Here is a 20,019-nt window from a genome sequence, read left to right as displayed (position 1 = left end):
ATTTCGACCTTGTTCGACAAAATAATTCAGTAGTTTGTAATCTTATACTGTTTACATCTGTCTTAATTGCTTTGTTTCGTTCAATTAGTTTTGTCTCAGTAATTTAATGTCTTATGTAACTTTGCACTTCTTGCTTCCTTATCTATTTTCTTTTCTTACAATTGTTGCCTGGAAGAGATCGCTGAAATATCGGCTTCATTTAATTTAATTATTGTGCAGTATTACGAAGTGTAAGTAAATATACTAACAGTGTAAATCAATTGAAATATTACGTATTAGTTGCCTTTAAGTGAAACATTGCTATATTTTTTTGACAGGCGCTCGGATTTATATACTAGTAATTATCTCATAAATTAAGCAACGGCCTGCCTGAGTCACGTGTAATTAAAAAATCATGGCTTCCTAATATGGTGGGTGGGTATTGAGACTGCAGAAGATTTGCTGCATCTGGAAAAGGACTGACGGTCAACCTCCTGTAATGGATAAGCACCAAAAGAAGAAGAATTTATCTCACCGGACCTCTTTTTTTCTAACGCTAATCTCCAAAGCTCCTGAAGGAATATAATATATATTGTTTTAATTTCATTGCGTTATTGAAATTATGTCTGAAACCCCACACACGACATGAATTATAAGCTTTATGTCACACTACCACGTATCCATAAAAACTAAACCAGTGTAATTTAACAATTTTAACGAAATACTTTCGTCTCTTTCTGTCAAATTATGTTTACGCTGTGATGAAAAGAGACTGAGTACTTTAATTAAACTGTCCAATCAGCCTGATTAATGTTTTATAAGTTAGTTAGTTTCGTGTATATGACCCGGTATGTATATTTTAATTTGTAATGAGATGAATGAAAATCTATATTAGAAAACTGTTACCGCGAACTTCGCTTTCTTAATTATGATGTTTTTAACTAACCTACTGACTTTAAGGTGTTTTCATAATTTTTTTCCAAGTTTTAGTTTTTTTTAATTTAGAAATAAATAAATACTTGTATTGGTCCAGCCGTCTTTGCAGTTTTCGCTTAGCTACTAAGATTTTAATTATTATTTATACAATTTGAAAGTGTCATAAATCGTATTCAAAATTCATACAACGCGTTTATATTTTTCAAGTAGATTGCTAATGCTCCTAAATCCGCTTACAACTTTTTGCAAAGCGAACGCGTGTTAGGAATAATAAATATGTTATTGTTTGCGTCGGTATTTTTTTATTATTGCTGTCGGAAAGTTGTAGGTATCTTCCTATATAACCGTCGACATCTAAAGTTATTTATTAAATTAGTAAATCAGTGGTACTACAATCATTTAGGTCAGGGCCTCAGATGTCTGTATCTGTTTCAGGATTTTTCTCAATCTAATTAACAAGAAGGTGAACCTGTACCTGACGCATGCTGACGATTAGACTATAGACCCATATAGCAAGGTTTCACGATGTTTTCCTTCACCGTTCGTGCCAATGTTAATTCGCACATAGAAAGAAAATCCATTGGTGCACAGCCGGGGATCGAACCTACGACCTCAGAGACGAGAGTCGAACGCTGAAGTCACTAGGCCAACACTGCTCCTGTAACTTAAGACTAATAAGTAATTTAAAACTAACTTAATTTACTAAAAACTATATTTTACATAAGAAATACTTAATGTAAAGATTAAATCTTAACTAAGTTACATTTTAGACGTCTATATTTTTATTTGTTTCACATCATTATTCTATCTTAACAGTTACTACTAAGTCTATAGAACTACAAAATATTACCCACACCGATTATCCTGCATAAAAAAAACACATTTATATACTTAAATCTTATAACTAACAATATAGCAAGCAACTCTTGTGAATGCAGTGTACAAACAAATAGGTTCAATATAAATTTGGTTTATTATAAGTATTGCTCGCGTGAGTGGCGCTTGGCTAACCAAGTTCGAATGTGCGCGCGCTACATTCAAAAGTTTAGACGGAAGCCTCAGGTTTCTATTAGATACCCGTAGATGATTCATATAAATAAGCTGCGTTTCGTCATAATAATTGCATTAATTCAATGACTTATTCCTAGACTACAGACAAAGAAGCCGCGTTAGAATAGTAGCTATAACCCTGATTTTTTGCTTTTGAATCTCGGCTGTACATCAATGACTTTTCTATGAAATATCTGCTCGTACGGTGAAGAAAATATTGTGAAGAAAATTACGTCTGAAAACTATAGGTAGTCACAGGCTGATTCTATATAGAAAATATATATAAGGATAAATATCTGAAGCCAAAACTATAACTCACCTGTCTCTTTTCATTACTTTACTTATTTTCATTACCATAAGACTGCAATTAGACTGACGCCGGCGCGACCCAAAGCGTGCGTGTCTCGGCCTTAGAAAAGAGGAAACTTCCATCGCAATAAAATTTATTTTAACATATCAGAAGAGTATTGGCAGAAGCTTTAACACTTAAAAGTATACCACCAATTTAAAAAGATTTATTAATAATTTAACAAAAAGATTACAATAATCTAATTCGATTAGATTTTAACTTGAAATCTTTATTTTTTATTTTTTATCTGCCAGCATTATACATTGTATCATTGTTTACTTAAAGTAAATTCTCTTCCCTGTTAAAAGTTACAATAAAGAAAACGTTCAGAACATTGTTTTAGTTTGTTTTAGTTTGCTAGAGCAAACGTCTTACATCGTCACGTCGGCCCACAGGAACGCTACGTGACCGGAAACCAAAATGCTATCTCCTAGCACACAATATCCTGTAAATGAGGAAACATTATTTTTATTGCTCACTGATAATTTGTTTTCATGTTTATAATGATGACTTTTCATCTACCCATATTTCGCATTAACAAAACTACAATAACCAAGTTACCAAGTGCAAGAATATCGCTGAAAATATAGTTATAAAATTCAACCCAATCATAAAACGAAAAACAAGAGAACTATTTTACCCTTAATTTCTTTGACAAACAAGTCTGAATTAGAATTAAAGGTACTTCAAGACCGTCCGTAACAATTCTCCAAAGGCCGCACTGGCATTGAGTGTTCATTCGCATTTAAGTGATGCCAATGGATATTCTCATCAGGTCAAGAAGGCTTTCTGTGTCTGACACACGCCGACTTTTTAGGTCTAACGTATGCCTCATGATATTTCCTTCACCGTACGAGCGAGTATTATATACCCACATGGACAGAAGTCCATCAGTACACAACTTACGAGTTTAGGCATGAGAGGCGCACGGTGAAGCGCGTCCAACACAAATATATAGAAGTGAAGGAAATAATTCAAGCAATACGCTTTAGTGATTAACTTTCATTCAAAAGCGTAATTTATTTATTGGAATTTCTTAAGCAATATCTAATATAAGTTGCCAAGTATAATGACAAGCTTCATCAGAGCCTGCAAGTGACGTCAGAGAAAAGTTACTAGTAAGTCTGAGAAACATCTTGAACCATTTTTTTCCTTTTATTATTATGCGTGCGACATTTTTGAAATATATATATCACTTTTCACATTCCATTCTATGTATTGGTGCGCTTCGTCAGTCCAATGCATTCTTAGCATTCGCCTCCAGCCCCGTAAATCTATTAGTTTTTAACAATTTGACGACGTCTCTCGCTGACGCGACTGACGGAGTTATAAATGTAATAAATTAATTATAACCGGATTAGTGGTTTCAGTCACGCTATTTTTGTTGTAGTGTTATGTGATTATATTCTTCCTCAATAGACTAGCACCATAATATCTTTTCAATTGGAACATAATCACAGGATTTTACACAATTTTTTCTTTCTTATGCTGTCTATTTAAAATTTAAATTAAACATTAAAAATTTTAAGAACTTTCGTTAGATAAGATAGTGTCGCACTAATACTATGCTTGTAAAGGTCAAAAAAGCGTAATTTACATGTCATTATCATTCTTAAATTACACAAAATATATAGTACAATTCAATCACAGTCTCCAATGATCAATCCAGGATTGCATTAAGGTCAAACAGGCGAAGACAGATTCTCATGTGTCTGGTGTATGAAAATCTTTATAGATTATTAGGCGTTCTAAAAATTAAAAAGATTCACAAAATAAGACACCAAAAGAGCGTCATTACTAAACCAAGTGTTGCCCTAACTGATGCTCTGAAGCTTAAATGGAGATGGGCAGGACACGTAGCAAGACTGTCAGAGCGATGGACCATAAAGATAGTGGGGAGGTCCTATTTGAAAACGAAACAGAGGAAGACGGAGATTATAAAAAGGGCTGGAATACGCTGGGCAAGTTGCCCATAATAGAGATGCCTGGAGATCCTTTGGGCCTTCACCAGCGGAGAAGTTCTTGCAAACTAATTAGAAAATAGACAGCATTTAAAATAGATAAAAATACGTATAATTTAAACATTACTTTTGCAAGTAATAAAAGTCTTTTTATTTATTAATAATTTATAAGTATATAGATTACTCTTTATAACATTATTACATACTGTATAATATACTATTCTTAAGATCAATCTCTTTAATTTAAACAAATGATATATTTTACCCTTTTCTTGAAAATTAATGAAAAGTATAATACATATTACTCGTTATTTACTACTTAATTTGATTTATATTGCTAAAATAAAAAATAAAATTCAATTTGATAGTAGGCTGTTATAAAAAAGAAATAGGGATGTTGTCGTCGGTCAGACCGTTAGGACTGACTTTGCGAGACGCAATATGCAAGCAGACTACATCTATAATAAATTAAATAGGCTGCTTAACATCTACCCGCTTACCGTCTACAATCTAAAAATACGACTAAAGGACTGGCTCATGAATATACCCTACGCAGAGTTGGAGCTTCTTCTGAGGCCTAGTATATAGTACAGACTTTATTCATTCACTCACTGACTCACTCACTCACTCACTCACACATTTGCACTCACACACTCACTTATGCACTCCAGTGTGTTGATAACAGTTAAAAATCAATAACAAAACAAGAACAAAAAGTTAATAGAAGATGTAACTAAATTATATATAAATTAAATATTTTAAGGAATGTATAACTAGGTATATTTTTTACTTAAAAGGGTTCCCAAATCTTACATATTGTAATGAAATTGAACTTAAAATGAATAAACATATTTTATTATTATTATTAAAATAATCTAAAAAAGCAGTTTAATAGTGTAAGATAAACCGATTACAGCAACAAAATTTATATAATTTCCCGTAGAATAACTATATAGACTTGAAATGACATCGTTAACTAGTTCAAAACGAAGCAATTAGGCTATAAATGAGTTTATACATTCAATCTCTGCGAAATCACTTTGATTACATTAAGTTTTAATATGGTTATATAAGTTTAAATGTAATGGTTAGTAGAACGTAGTTTTTAACGATATTAATCGTATTTTCTATTAAGATTTATATACACTTTCTCAATAAATTAACTAAGATGTGTTTTAGAATATATTATAAAGAGTAGTGTTGGCCTTGTGACAGGTGAGCAACTTACATCCGTGTTTCGTGGTTATAAGTTTATTTTAATAGGCAAGTAGGTGATCAGCCTTCAGTCAATAATTTGGGTCTAAGACCCCACCATTTTCCCCTAACCGTATGAGTAATTGTTAAATGCGTACATAGACAAAAATTCCATTGGCGTAGCCGGGGATCGAACGGTGAAACTCTTTAAATGTAAAAGTACATCCTCCAACTTAATTTTGGACGACAAAGCTGGTGATTTATTTATTTATTTTTATTAATTGTTATTTTTATTACTATGTAGGTTAAGAACATTGTAAATACTGCTTTGTGAAATGACATGAAACATGATGATTTCATTCAAGTGATGATGGAGCCTTTGTTCGTGGTTTCCAGCCATAATTTTCATTATTGTAGTGACGTCCTACAATAATGAAAATAAAAACCCAAATAAAAGGTTAAAATGTAATAATAAAGTTTATTACCATCATGGATAACCAACAACGCCTAGGTTCAAATACTGCATCACAGAACTAAGCCTAATAAATGGTTATATACTCAACGGGGGCATGTTTTATATGGGCTATGTTGGGGTACCTGTTATCCGACTGCTGTACGATCTCCCATTCGCTCCACATGACTGAACGTTCGCAATTTATTTATTTATTTCAGTGATGCATAAAATTCAATATTGTTTGTTTAAAGGATTTAGAACAAGTTTTGTATTTTAAACCTTTGTACATACATGACGAACTTTGTAGTGGCTACCATGTTCGACTAGGTCTAGGATAAGTCTATTATAAGTCTGGGCCTCAATTTTCTGTATCTGTTTCATGATCTGTGTTATAGTTGGTAATCAGCCTTCTGTGCTTGACACACGCCTTCGACTTTCTGGGTCTACCGCACGCCGGTTTCCTCACGATGTTTTTCTTCACCATTCGATTGAATGTTATATGCAGCCGTATCGAACCTGTCTCCGGGATGAGAGTTGCACATTGAAGCCACTAGGCCAACACTATTACACCACACCTCACACAATTATCTGGGATTCTATTAGCGGAATTAAAAGTAGTCTCGAAAAATTCGTTTTTAATACGATATAAAATCCTGTAATATTTACAAGGAAATATTGGAAAATAGTAATAATAATAGCAAAGATTTTGAGAGAATTTGAAGGAGGCCTTCAGTCCGTCGGATGTTGTGTGATAATAAATACAGTAAACACTTAATATTATAATCCTAATTAGTTTACTCGAATTTAGGCAATTTTTTTTATTAACAATTTAGCACGTACATATTTCTAAATAAGACGGATGCGTATAAATAAAAACTTTGAAGTCTTCAAAAGCCTCAGTTGACGTGTACAATCGCGTAGATACGTATTAACACTGTAATAACAAACACTCCCCTTCTTATCACTGGACATCGAACACGAAGGGCGCGACAGGGTAATCACAAAGAAAAGCTCTTTTTGATTTAATAACATAATATAAATGAATCTGTTTAAATTTCATTTTCGTCAGGAGCCATAACCAATTGTATTTATAATGAAAGATAAATACGGCCATAGTTGAACATGAAAGAGATAGTTTAAAATGTCTTTATATAAGTATTGGCTTTGCGCTTATAAACAAAGTCCAAAGCTACTACTACTTACTAGTTCGTTTGATACACAGTTTTACATATTAAAATTAAGCTATTACCTTTTTAGGTCCGTTTGTGAGCATTTGTTTTTTCTAATAGGCAAGAAAGCCTTCTGTAGAATAGATCTAACTTTTACTTTCGAACATTCGCAATTAGGGCGAGGCCTTGACAAAAAAAATTGCCATATTTAATAAACCCAATAGATCTTGCCAGATTGTTCTACCTACATATAGAGAGATATATATATATATATGTGTGTGTGTGTATTTCACCTGAATTTGATTCTTTGGATCCGGTTGGACCCAATCACAGTAGAAAACGACAAATTAAAAGCCCGCGCGGCAAAGAGAAGTCAAAATTAAATTAGGGTAGAGACCGGGGAAGCCGTGAACCTTTACTTTGCACTTCGCTCACACAAGTGAGCTTCCGTCCTGCCGATTCAGGCGATTGACCACCCCACGACGACCCAAACCGAGTCTCGCCGGAGGCCCTTGCGCCAGTCGCGGGAAGACGCGCAATCCAGCTGAGCTGCGCTAATCAAAACAGTCCAAGCTGAGCTGAGCTAGAATTGGCATCAAATAATGAAACACTATTTATAAATTCTAATAACAAGTATAATTGTGAAAGTAAATTTAAAATGTTATTTTGTAATATCAACACGCTAGGGAGCGGTTCAAGTATTATGTAACTAATTTGGAGAGGGGGGTCCTATAGTAAATCGTTAAGATAATAATATTTACGACTCCAGTACTTTACACCACAGAATGGTTTATCTTTTAGGTATAAAGAGTCACTGGTCACGTAACGTTTTACTATTGCGTACTAAAAACGTTACAGTGCGTTTTAGGTGCGGGGTTAAGAATCTCCAAAAATTGCGTGACGTAATACTTGAATGCTCCCTTAGTCGTCAAATGGTAGTTGCAACAGGAATTCATAAAGCACTGTGATATTTTAGTACAAGAAACATATGCCATAAACACGCCATTACATTATTGTAACGATGATTCCTATCAACAATTAGCTATAATAACGTGTGAGCGAAAACGATTTTCTAATTAATTGTACTTAGCTTGATGACAATGGCTTGACGCCGACGTTCCATATTCTTGATTAAAATTGCTTTTTGTGTGCGAGCGTACGTCAACACACTGAACGCCATGCGAGTGTTAAATTGCCAATAAAAATAAATGGACGGGAACAAATTAGTACTAGTGTTGTATTTAAATTCTAAAATAATTAAAGTTTATTTTTTTGATCGAATAAAAGCTGTGTGTTCAAACAAGACTTCGTATCAAATATATTTATCTCACTACAGCTTTCTTCTTATCCGGTACACTCTTGACAGAGCGGTCGTGATCGCTATGTAGTAGTGGTATTAAATGGGGCAGATGTGATGCGCTTCACGACGTTTCGCCTTCGTTGCCTATTAGAGGTCATCCTCCTGCACTCATGAGTGAACTTTCTACGGCAGACTTGATCTGGTCAGTCCAACGCGTAGGTGACCTTCCGCGCGGTCTAGTGCCTTCCACCTTCCCCTGGACGACAAGGCGTTCTATGGACTGAACACCACGCCGACGTGACCGAAGGATGTAAGGTTACGAGATTGTACTGTTGAAAACAAACGCTTAATATTGAGACATTTGTACGAAACTCGGTCCACGAAACCCCAAGCATTCTCCTCCAGCACCACATTTCCACCACTACAGCTATCAAATATAAATATTATAAGTATTTTGTATTACGAAAAAGCCATTAAAAATATTTTCCATCCAGGAACAATTTTTAATGGAAAATGCAATTGTCGTTTTTTTTTATTTTATTATCTTTATGTTTACCATCGTCCGAACCTTCCTTGAACTCTCAAACATATTTCAATATCATAATAAGCCAAATTAGTCCAGCCATAATTGAGTTTAGCGAATAAAACGAACAATAATTCGTTTATAATTATTTGTATGGATTACGTGCTTAAATAATTTGGCTTTAAAACACCTTTATATGCTGTCAACAGCGTAATTTCACGATATCCGTGTTGAAGCTTATCATAAGCAAAACATACTATAATTCGATAAAGGAAACTTGCTTTAAAATCGTCCCTTCACGAACGGAATGTTATTGTCCATAATGATGAATTGTATAAACGTTATAAACAAGAAATATTATATATTTTTCAATATAGAATTCTCCAATACTTTTATATTGATAGCGTTCTATTAATAAGACAACGTGTAGCGATCCATCTTAGCCATACCACGGGCACTCTATTGGAAAATCATAATATCCCTGTCATTTAAAGAAATGAGATATTGGCGCAACAGGTGTTCCTGCGTATTGTTGGAAATTGAATACATATTTTATGTCACTTGCAACGTAACTGTAAATGATGTAGATAAGGAAAGTTTCTTGTTTGAAATGAAGCAAATATAAACGCTGCTGAAAGACAATGTACAATTTGACAACTGTCCACCGATGGTACAGGCACCACTAGAATGTGCAACCAGTATTGAAGTACTTATGAATCAATTCGGGTCCTTCAAGAGTTTTTGCCGCGCACCACCACTATGTGGAACCAGCTGCCCACTGAAGTATTTCCGAACCAATTCGACTTAAGGTCCGTCAAGAAAAGAGCATACCAATTCTCGAAAGGCAACGCACTTACGAGCCTTCTGGCAATGTGCGTGGTGGTATGGGCGGTGGTATCGCTTAACATCAGGTGAGCCTCTTGCCCGTTTGCCTGCTATTACATAAAAAAAAAGTTTTGAAAATATTAAAAGGCCTGCGTTCTTACGAGCAGTAGTGTTAGTGTCCATAGACCTCGGATATCACGACATTATTTGAGTTTGCCTGTTTGCGAATGTTCAAAAAGTTGCATAACTACGATTTCGATTCACAAAAGATGTTTTCTTTCTTACGGTCGGGATTTAGTCTAAAAAATTATACTTAGCTCGATCTTTTCTAATATAGCTTCCGTGAAATATCTTGTATTTATTTTATAATATCAAAAAAACGTCTTTATATAGAAATTCTTACGCGTTATTAACTAAACCATAAATGAATCCCATAGGAGAACTCAAAGGCTGCTATTACAGACCATTTTCGCTGAGATAAAATGCCCAATTGACCTCGCCTTGTGATTCGGCGAAAATTTATTACGATACATTATGACGCGCCATGTTCTACAAAGGTCGGATTTTTCATTTACAAAATTCCGTAGACGGTTTTCGTGATCTGTTAGGTATACTTCTTTCAGAAATATACTTTTTACGAATGTCTGATCGCGTAATTTATTTCTATAGTGACAAATAACATTTATCTTCATCAACATAATCAAAGAGAGATTTTTATTTTTGTAACAAATCAAATCTTCTTCTATCGATGTAACATAGGCTATTTTTTTTAATAGGAGTCAAATGTCAGGGACTCACCTGATGCTCGTTTCTAGAAGGCTTAGGGTCCTTCAAGAAAAGAGCGTACGAATTCTTAAAAGTCCGGCAACGCACTCGCGACCCCTCTGGTATTGAGAGTGTCCAAGAGCGGCGGAATCTCCTCTTGTAACATAAAACAAATTCACCAATGTTTTTATTCACCACCAAAATAAATCTTTTATCCTAAGCACAATAACTTCCGAATTTTTGAAACAATTCAGGAAGCTTTTTTATAAAAAGCCCGGGTTAACTTTTTAAACATTCCAAAACCTTCATTATTCAATTAACGTGCTTTATATATAATTAAACCTTTTTGTTGAGTTCGAAACTCGAATTGGGCTTCCTCTAATTCATTAATAACGTGAAAGGCGATGTAAATTGAAACTGGACACCGAAAATGAAATGTCAGAAATGTTACAATAAATGACACTATGCAGGGGAAGTCATTCACAAGTCACAAGCAATTCTGGAATGTAGGGGAATGGTGAAAAACCTTGACGAGCTGAGGCATCTCCAAAAAGCCCAGAAGTTTCTCAGATTCTAGAAGAAGTAGGGGTTTACCAACGAAATCTTCACTCAGAATGAACTATTCTTGTCTGATTGACAGCAAAGGTGGGGTACCTTTCATCCTACCTACCTGCAATCAATACGTGTAAGAACAATGTATGTGACCTACCACTGGGGCCAGACAACAGTCCACCCTTTAGGACGAAGTAAGAGTAGCATTGTCCTTCAAATGAATTATTATACGTCTTCACAGACGAAAGTAGTTGATATCAGGTTTATTAGCTACTTCTAAAATCTAAAATTTATTCCACTTTTTTAAAAACAGATCTCGCCTTTACAAATACGAATTAAAAAACACGTAAAATGGAACTGTAAAAATACCTTCAATTTATGGCTCTCGTACATAAAGCTTTTTATAGAGTTATCGAAGGCAGGGTCGTTTTGTACGACCACTGAACAATATATGGGCCAAGATATAAGCGATTTAAATGAATATTATGTTAAATATTTTTTTGTCCAGCCGTACATTTGCATTGATTATTCCAAATCTGATTTCCTAAAGTTCCTAGAATGGGAAGTATTTTATTGAGTTTAGTACATGACGACAAATTAAGATAATTTCGATATATTTGTTGTTTGTTATAGCGCTGTTACAAAACTAGGAACGAAAGTAGAATTGTTCATTAAGAAAACACTTTTTAAACGGATTGAAGCTATGTATTATTATTATAAACTTGTTATGAAATAAACATATTGTATACAAATGTCCTTTAAGAAAAGTGCGTAACACCTCGAAATAGGTTGACATCGCACTTGTGAATCTTCTGCCTTCGCCTGACAGCGATATTACTGAACAGGCCAGCGTCTTACCGGCTTATACAAAAATATAATATAACTGAATTATGTATAACTGTCGAAGCTGCCACAATTTATGTTAATTATAAACGAAAATTACACTGAGTAAACTGAAATTAGCTATAACCCTAATCATTAATTTAGATATAAAAATATAATACTGTAATAGGAGTAACGTAGTTAGTTCATAGCAAATTGAACATACAAAGGAAATTTGAAAATTCGTTTATAATTTCTCGTTGGAATCTCGCTAATAATTGATGACAAATAGCAAGAATCGATCATTATATTGTTATGCTTATCAAGTAATGGTTGGTTGGCTTCTCTCGTTAGTGTTATTTGCTCACGATTCGATAGATAACATTTTCTATAGACAATAACTGGCTTTAGGTCCAGAAGTAGGCTTTAATGTAATGTAATGTCAGTTGAGTAGATTTTGTGAAATGTTTTTGCAAATAAAATTATGCAATAAAATCTATAAAACATTGATATGGAATTGAAAAGAATTTACAGTATTGTTTAGTTCAAGTACCTCCCATACGAATTCTTCGATGATAACGGATTAAACAGTACTTATCCGGAGTACTACCTCAGACCAAATTCTTCATTTTGCTGCTGAGCAAAAATTACTAGTATTTTCATTTTTATGTAACATTTATGTTTACCAAAATTCTCATATATTCTAGATAAGATAGCTTGTTACACATACCGTATATTAGAACACTTACTTTATTATTTCGTAGACACGAATTATTTATCACTTTTTTTTATTTCCACCAAGTGCATCGAAGATTTAGAGATACTGTTGTATAATTATTTTATAGTCCATTCAAATGTGCTTAAAATCACTAGCTGAAATTCAGTAAAATTGTTCAAAACATAACAAAAAAATTCTAATTCTCCATCATTCCCGTGTATGGAATTTTTTTACACGAAGTCAAAGATCAATTTCTTTTCGCGATTTTCAGAAAAACGGTAAGTTTTATCAAAAGTTATCACCAATCAACTTATATATATATACGGAGCTCCTAAAACTATCTGATATAAGCATCAAATACTTTGTTTCTCCGACCACACTGATACCGGACTATTTATCAAAATTTAGATTATTTTATTGTTTAAGAAAACACTTTAAATTTAAAATTATGTAAATAATTTTAAGCTTATAATAATACATAACTTCAATCCGATTAAAAAGTGTTTTCTTAATGTGTAAAAGCTATGTTAATTAAAGACAATCCTATTTTATTGTTTGTTCAAAAATCTATCCAAGTAATATAACTTAATAAACCGCATTTTAAATCAACGACTTTAATAAAGTAATTAAAAAAATGATGACAATTCATTCGCTTGAAATTGTCATACAATTTTCATTTGAAGAGGATGACATGGAACTCAGATATTCAGCAATTTGCTCCCATTTACAACGGTGACACGTACGTACGAAATCACCAGACCTTTTCATATAGAAACGAAATACAATAAATTCTATAGGTCATTGTTAGTATTTTGCGATGAGTTATAACATTGGACGATATATGTGTTCATGTGAAATCTTGAGTGATTGAGGTGAATCTTAAAAGAGGTTTTGCAAAATTAAAATAAGTTACACACACAGTACAGGTACAAACCCGATCTATAACACAAGTATAGCTCTGTACTTTGTTGTTATGAGAAATATTTACTACCTCTACTAATAAATAGATTACCCAATCAGTTATAATTATGCTTTTCAACAACCAGCCACTTTTCGTGCGGTTTGATCCCTTGGCGTTGCCTAGGGGGGTCTCTCTTCATCTTCTACCGCATTTACTGTGGAGAGTGTTCAGAGTTGTTCGGACTAATACCTGTAGGTGAGTTTTACTATCGTACATCAAGGCCTTGACAACATACCATCCGTTGTTCCACAACTGAGCGTTTCTTAAGGCAGCTTTTGCCACGCACCACAACTATGTGGAACCAGCCACTGAAGTATCTCCAAACCAATTCGACTTAGGGTCCTTCAAGAAAGGATTATACCAATTCTCTTCTGGCAATGTAAGTGTCCATGGAGGTATCACTTAACGACAGGTGAGCTTCCGTCCTGTTTTTTTATTATAAAATAAAAAAACGTTAATCAACTGTCACCAGGATTAAGATTGTATTGTTTTGCAAAATAGTTTATAAAGGTTGAAATCCATTTGGAAGACATTGTTTACTATAAAGCAGCCATGATATGTTTTTCTGAATTTTATTTTTCACTTCATCAGTGCGTACAACATGATGCTGAAATTCTTTGAGCCATACTATTCTGAGTCTATGCTCCGTATTATATTATTTACGAGTTACTTGAACTAAGTTAACTGGCAATAGCTTGAATTTAAAACAATACTAATTATATGCGGGGGCCGATACGCATGCGCCGCGGTCAACTATTACCATTATTTCATTATTTTTATAACAAAGCTACCATTACAGAATACTCCAGTGTGGCAACTAATTACATTTATATCACATACAAAACAATACATACAAAAAACTTCACAACAATAAGTTATAATTTGTTAAAATATTAACAAAATTAACTATTTCTTACAGTATAGGAACTGGCGTGAAGCAGATCTTTTGTCCCGATCTACTTTAATAGGATTGTGGTATCAAACCCATTACATAGTAATATATACTAAACAAAACTATTAATTTTACAGTGGCGAGTCCCCCGGGCGGCGCGGGCGCAACACGTGAGGAATCCCCACGCCCGCAGCCGCCCCCAGCGCCACGCAACGGAACCGCTCCCAGTAAGCACTTTACGGTGGCTATTGCACATCGATCACGAGCAACGACTACAAAGTGTAGTCCTCAAAATCGGTGTTAGTTGATTCTGTAGTTTTAACGGTATTGAGGCAACTACTTAGATCTTTTAATTAATCTATATATTTAAAATCAAGAGTATTGTAATCAGTTCATATTACCGCTATATCTATGTGAAAAATCTTCCTTTGCTGGAAAACGCGTTGTCGAGTAATCGCTGTCCAATGAAGGAATATAGACATTTTATTTTTCAATAAAAATAAGCAGAATATGACAAGTAACAGATGTCATCTGTCAATTAAAAGTTTTCAGTCGTTCTTTGAGAGTATTTTTAACTCGCTAGAAATAAAATTATTCTGTAACTTATAAATAACGCAGTTATAGTGAATATCATCAAAACAAAATCATAATAACTTACCCAAGTAAAATTACAATTACAAAGCGGTAGATGCCTCAATGCCTCTAGGGTTGTCACTATATAAAACATATAACAAACAGTCGTGAGCGAATTCATATTAAAAAAATAATACTTTACAATGTTCCTCGTTTCTAAAAAGATCAAATGTAAACAATCTGTGCCCTGTGGAAATGTAGCTCTAATCTTGGCATTTCATCTAGCATTTGACGTTGACATGACACTTGACCGCGGGGCTGTAATTTTGCTCATTACTTTGTGACCGCAGGACAGCTTGATATATTCATTAATATCTTATTCAATAGTTAATATACACGTCAAAAAGTCTGTACCAATTTCAAAATTGTAATCAATTCAATATAATTGTCGATTGGTAAAATCTAATAACTAGAAATTGGGTATATAAATTTAAGTGTACTTAATGTGACAACCCTATGCATGTTTAAACTTTCAATTAATTAAATTAATATAGTTTTGTTTGGAAATTGCACTTTTTGTTTGCTCTAGCCACTGTATTTCGTGCACGTTTCGATTTATATTACGTTAACTGAATTGAAGTATGCTTTTCAAATTTGTTATGAGTTGTTCTTTATTTAAAAATATCTGTTTAAAAATATTTATTAAGGTGAGTAGTTTGACATGAAATGTGAACACATTTCATATCAAACTTTGGTGTTGTGTAAAGTATATTTTATACTTTAAACATCGGAAAAGTGATAAAGATTTTTTACATTAAAAATGTGGACTGTAGGTAATTTTATATATGCTTTTTGTACCTTATTTACATATCAGAGGAGATGTGTAAATCAACATAAATTATAAACAAATTTTAGAACTTGACTAGCGCTGGACAGAAACTGGTGGAAACAGATAGTCCGCTCCAGTTGCTTTGTTACTGACCACGACGCTCAGACATGAGCTGCCAATTAAAGAGCCAGAAACAGAAAGTACTATTTTTTTCATAACAGGATGCAAACGGGCAGAAGGCTGATCTGATATTAAGTTATACAGCCGTTCATAGACACTCAGAGGGCTTGCAAGTGCGTTGCCGGCGTTTAAAAAGGTTTTTTGCAAACAATTGCTCAGCCACATAGCCTAAATTAAACACGGCGTAATACCTGCTGAGTCTCAAGACGTCAAGGTAGAATGCAAAATACCATTCGTATCACCTTTGACGTCCGACGTTCCACAACTGTGCGTTTGCCTCCTTTTATATTAAAAAAAATGTGTGCGCATGCCATATTTTTCGAAAAAGATCTATTATATGCAACTTTACAGAAATTGTTCATATAAAGATAAATTGGATAAAGTTTAACAAAAAGCTTTTATTATCATAGCAATTATTTCATTTTACCTTATTACTACTAAGATTATTACAGAATTTCATTGATTGTAATATAATTATAACTATCGTCATTATTATATATTATTGCTATTAATGGTTTATGGTCACTGATATATATTGTTTACATTCCACAAAATTTTGTAACCGAGTAAAAACTCCATCAATTGTAGTGCCGGAACTTTTCAAATACCACAATCATACCCAAGTATTAGAAAAAGACATATAATTACTTACTTTTTTTAGAAATTCACTGAAATTACAATAAAAATAAACCCCTTGATTATGCTGATCACTTTAATATATATCATTTATAACGTCACTATCGAGTGTTAGAAATAAATAAGGGTGCAATAGAAAAACGATCAAGTCTAGTGGTGGGAGTGGGAGTGGGAGAGGTCGCTTAAACGAGATGCTCTTCCTACTCCACTGGAGATAGTACTTATCGAATCTTTCGTGGTAGGGACAAGAAAACGATGGCGCGTAACGGAAAAATGTGACGGTATATTTTTTCCAACGCCGATAAAGAAGTTTCACTTCACAGAAAATTAAAATGATAATAGGAAATGATTTGACTAAGATCTTAAGCAATAATAATATAAAAATTAAAAATATATTTTTTAAATGGATCAAAGAAAAATAAACCTAATTACATTTTAGCAACAATAGAAGATGTTAATTATTTAAAATCAAAAGTCGTTTTCCTTAGTTAATTAATTTTTCTCCGAATTCGGGCTTAAGATTTTCCTTAATTGCGAGATAAATTGGGTTGACAGTGTTTTTTAAGAATTAAATTTTTCTAAGATGATATTCTTTACAAACTCTTAATTAACTCAATTTTGTTTACCTGAAATTAGATCTAAGTAAGTCACGCCTAAACTGAATTACGATAAAGATGGAGATGTATTATTTCTAAGAAAAGCTTCAAATTAACGGTCAAAATTAAAAGGTAATGCAACGCGAGACCTCTATCGATAAAAACCTTACCACGGGACTAACAATAAGTTTTGGTCACATTTGAAACGAACTTTGACCGGACGTGTTTGTTCTTAATATAATGACTTTGGACCCTTCGGGAATTGGTTGACCAGGAAGTGTAATTTGAAGTTACGAAAAGAAAAATAGATTTATTTGAGATATAGTTGGAAATGTTTTTATTGTCTTGTCTTGAATTATTGAATTTATTTGTAATAAATATTTGGACTTCCTTTATTTCAGTCATACATATTAATGAAGCTGTAAATAACATTCTTAATGCTCTTCTTCTTCCTAACGTCCTTTTTACATTCTTCTTTCATTCTTTCTTCATTTTCATACATTAGAATAGCTTTTACATTTTTCTTGAAATTTTTTTTTCAGGTTTATGTTATCTTAGTTATGGTTATTACTACATGTTTATTTATTTTCTTTTTTGTTAATTACTTATGCCTTCTCGTACTTTAGTCGTTCGGTGTTTAATTTTTTATTTTTCCATACTAGCTTTGCCTGGAATAAAGCGCTTGTAAGCGTTCACTTATGTACCCATTTTTTTATATGTATGTTATTGTATAAGGTAATGAAGTGTAAATAAATAGATATCCAATAAATAACTGTAGAAGTAACTTGTTTGTAACATTGTTAAAATTTTGTTTTGTATTAAATTTAATACATTGTTAATATATGTTTTCTTGATAAAACAAACTCTCCTCTCTCAGCTTCTTACATTTATTAAATGGAAAAAGCTTTTGATGCTATAAATACCGTAACATATTTATTGTCAAAGAATTTTAAAGTCAATCCAATAGCTTTTGTGTTTATTCATTATAACGAGCATGTAAACAAATCTTCCCTATTTAAAGAAAACACTTTTTTACCACATTAAAAGAAATCTTTCCAATATATTAGTGTAAATACTAGCAGCTAAAATTCGTTCAAAAATATTATATATTGAAATATATAATATATATAACATATAATATGTATTACATAAATATAATCAATAAATTTTCCGCATTATACTCCATTAATTAACCTACAGTCCATCAATAATTATCATTGAACAGCTAAATAATTAAAAATTAATTAAATATTCACGGTTCGTTTGTGAAAATGACAGAGGCGGTTGTGCAAACAATTTTCAGTCATTTGTTATAGTGGTCTGGGGCACACAAAGAGACCAGTTGTTTTTGTAATTACTTTCCGTAGAGGGCACATTGTTTCCTAACTGGCAAACAAAAGCGCTGGATTATCCTTGTAAACTATATTATAATAATTGCAAGCAGGTGATCCTTCTGTGCTTGACACATGCGTTACCTCACTATGTTTTCCTTCACCGTTCGAGCAAATGATATATATGCGCAATGAAAAATTGATAAAATAAAAAAATATATGTTTATTACGAAACATGAGATACAGATATCACTTATTCCACGTCATTAAATTTGTACCACAGACATCCCTACTCAGCGGCAAACGAGACAGAGGGTGTAAGGTCGAGAGGAAAAACCTGGGGTAAAAAAACAAGTCCATTGGTGCACATCCGGGTATCGAACCTACTATTAGGGTTGCACGGTGAAGCCACTAGGCCAACACTGCTCTAAAACCAGAAATTATTATTTGATACAAACACGTCGTGTTCCTCTCGATGTTTTCCTACACCTTACGAGTTAGTCTTTAAACTAAAAAACAAGTGGTCTGTAAAATAATGTAAATTAGGCGCTTGCTTAAATCTTTTAAACGACATTTTACTTACAGAACATTCTAGAACGTCAAACAAACTCAAATATATTTTTTCGTTTCAAGTCGAACCATTTTTTCCATATGAAGTTGACAACGTTTAAGACGAGATTCAGACTTGAGATAGGCATTGAAATATAGACTCCAGGAGTAACTCTAGAGCAAAATAATATTTTAATATAAATATTTATGAATGTCACAGTAACATGAGTATCTTAAACTAAATTGTACCTTCAAATGATACCGTATACTAATAAATTTAAATTATCTTTACACTATAAACGTATATAAATATAACGTAATTAAAAGTATTAAAATACGATAACAACAATGGGATTTGCAAAGACACGCAACAAAATTGCAACAATTTATATAATTATAAGCCAACCATTAGTACTAAAGCCTGCGGCTAAATTGTACAGGCCCCTTAACTTGCTACCATGGCAACGAGCCGGAATCAACATCGCCACAGACTAAAAAAGGAATAAGCGTTTGTCGTAATTAAAATGTAGGTATAAATGTAATTTACAAAATTGTATACAAATACTGTGGCTTTTAATTTTTTATCATAATCTTTAAAAGTCGAGCACTTTTGCCATGACATAAAAAAAACGAGTGGAGCTTGACATAAAGACGCGAACGGTAACACAGATTCGGCTCTGTACATCGAGAGTAAACAAAGTATATGCCAAGAGAAAGTTGAGGTATTTGCTACCGTGGCTAATAAATGGTCTACCCAATGACATATTAGATAGCCTAACGCTAACCAACATAAACAGTAAATTAAAAAACTATTTTTATATGTAATTGTCATGCTCCTAAATAAGACTGCTATGGTTACATTAATACAAACCACT

General features: G+C 33.2%; 1 protein-coding gene across 4 annotated transcripts in view; it reads left to right on the top strand.

Moving 5' to 3' along the window:
• The window catches only part of LOC123707300 (calcium/calmodulin-dependent 3',5'-cyclic nucleotide phosphodiesterase 1), a 314,278-nt gene that overhangs the window by 255,704 nt on the left and 38,555 nt on the right, over positions 1-20,019 (top strand). Inside the window, exon 2 of one of the 4 annotated variants that reach the window (XM_045657226.1) lies at positions 14,588-14,677. The exons of the other annotated variants lie outside the window; for them this stretch is intronic. Within the exon in view, the coding sequence (XP_045513182.1) occupies positions 14,588-14,677 (90 nt within the window). The remainder of the gene's footprint in view (positions 1-14,587; positions 14,678-20,019) is intronic. 4 annotated transcript variants of the gene reach the window in all.

This window comes from Pieris brassicae, chromosome 3 (genome assembly GCF_905147105.1).
Source record: "Pieris brassicae chromosome 3, ilPieBrab1.1, whole genome shotgun sequence".
Taxonomy (NCBI): domain Eukaryota; kingdom Metazoa; phylum Arthropoda; class Insecta; order Lepidoptera; family Pieridae; genus Pieris; species Pieris brassicae.
The sequence above is the reverse complement of the archived record's forward strand: the minus strand, read 5'-3'. Positions and strand labels throughout refer to the sequence as shown.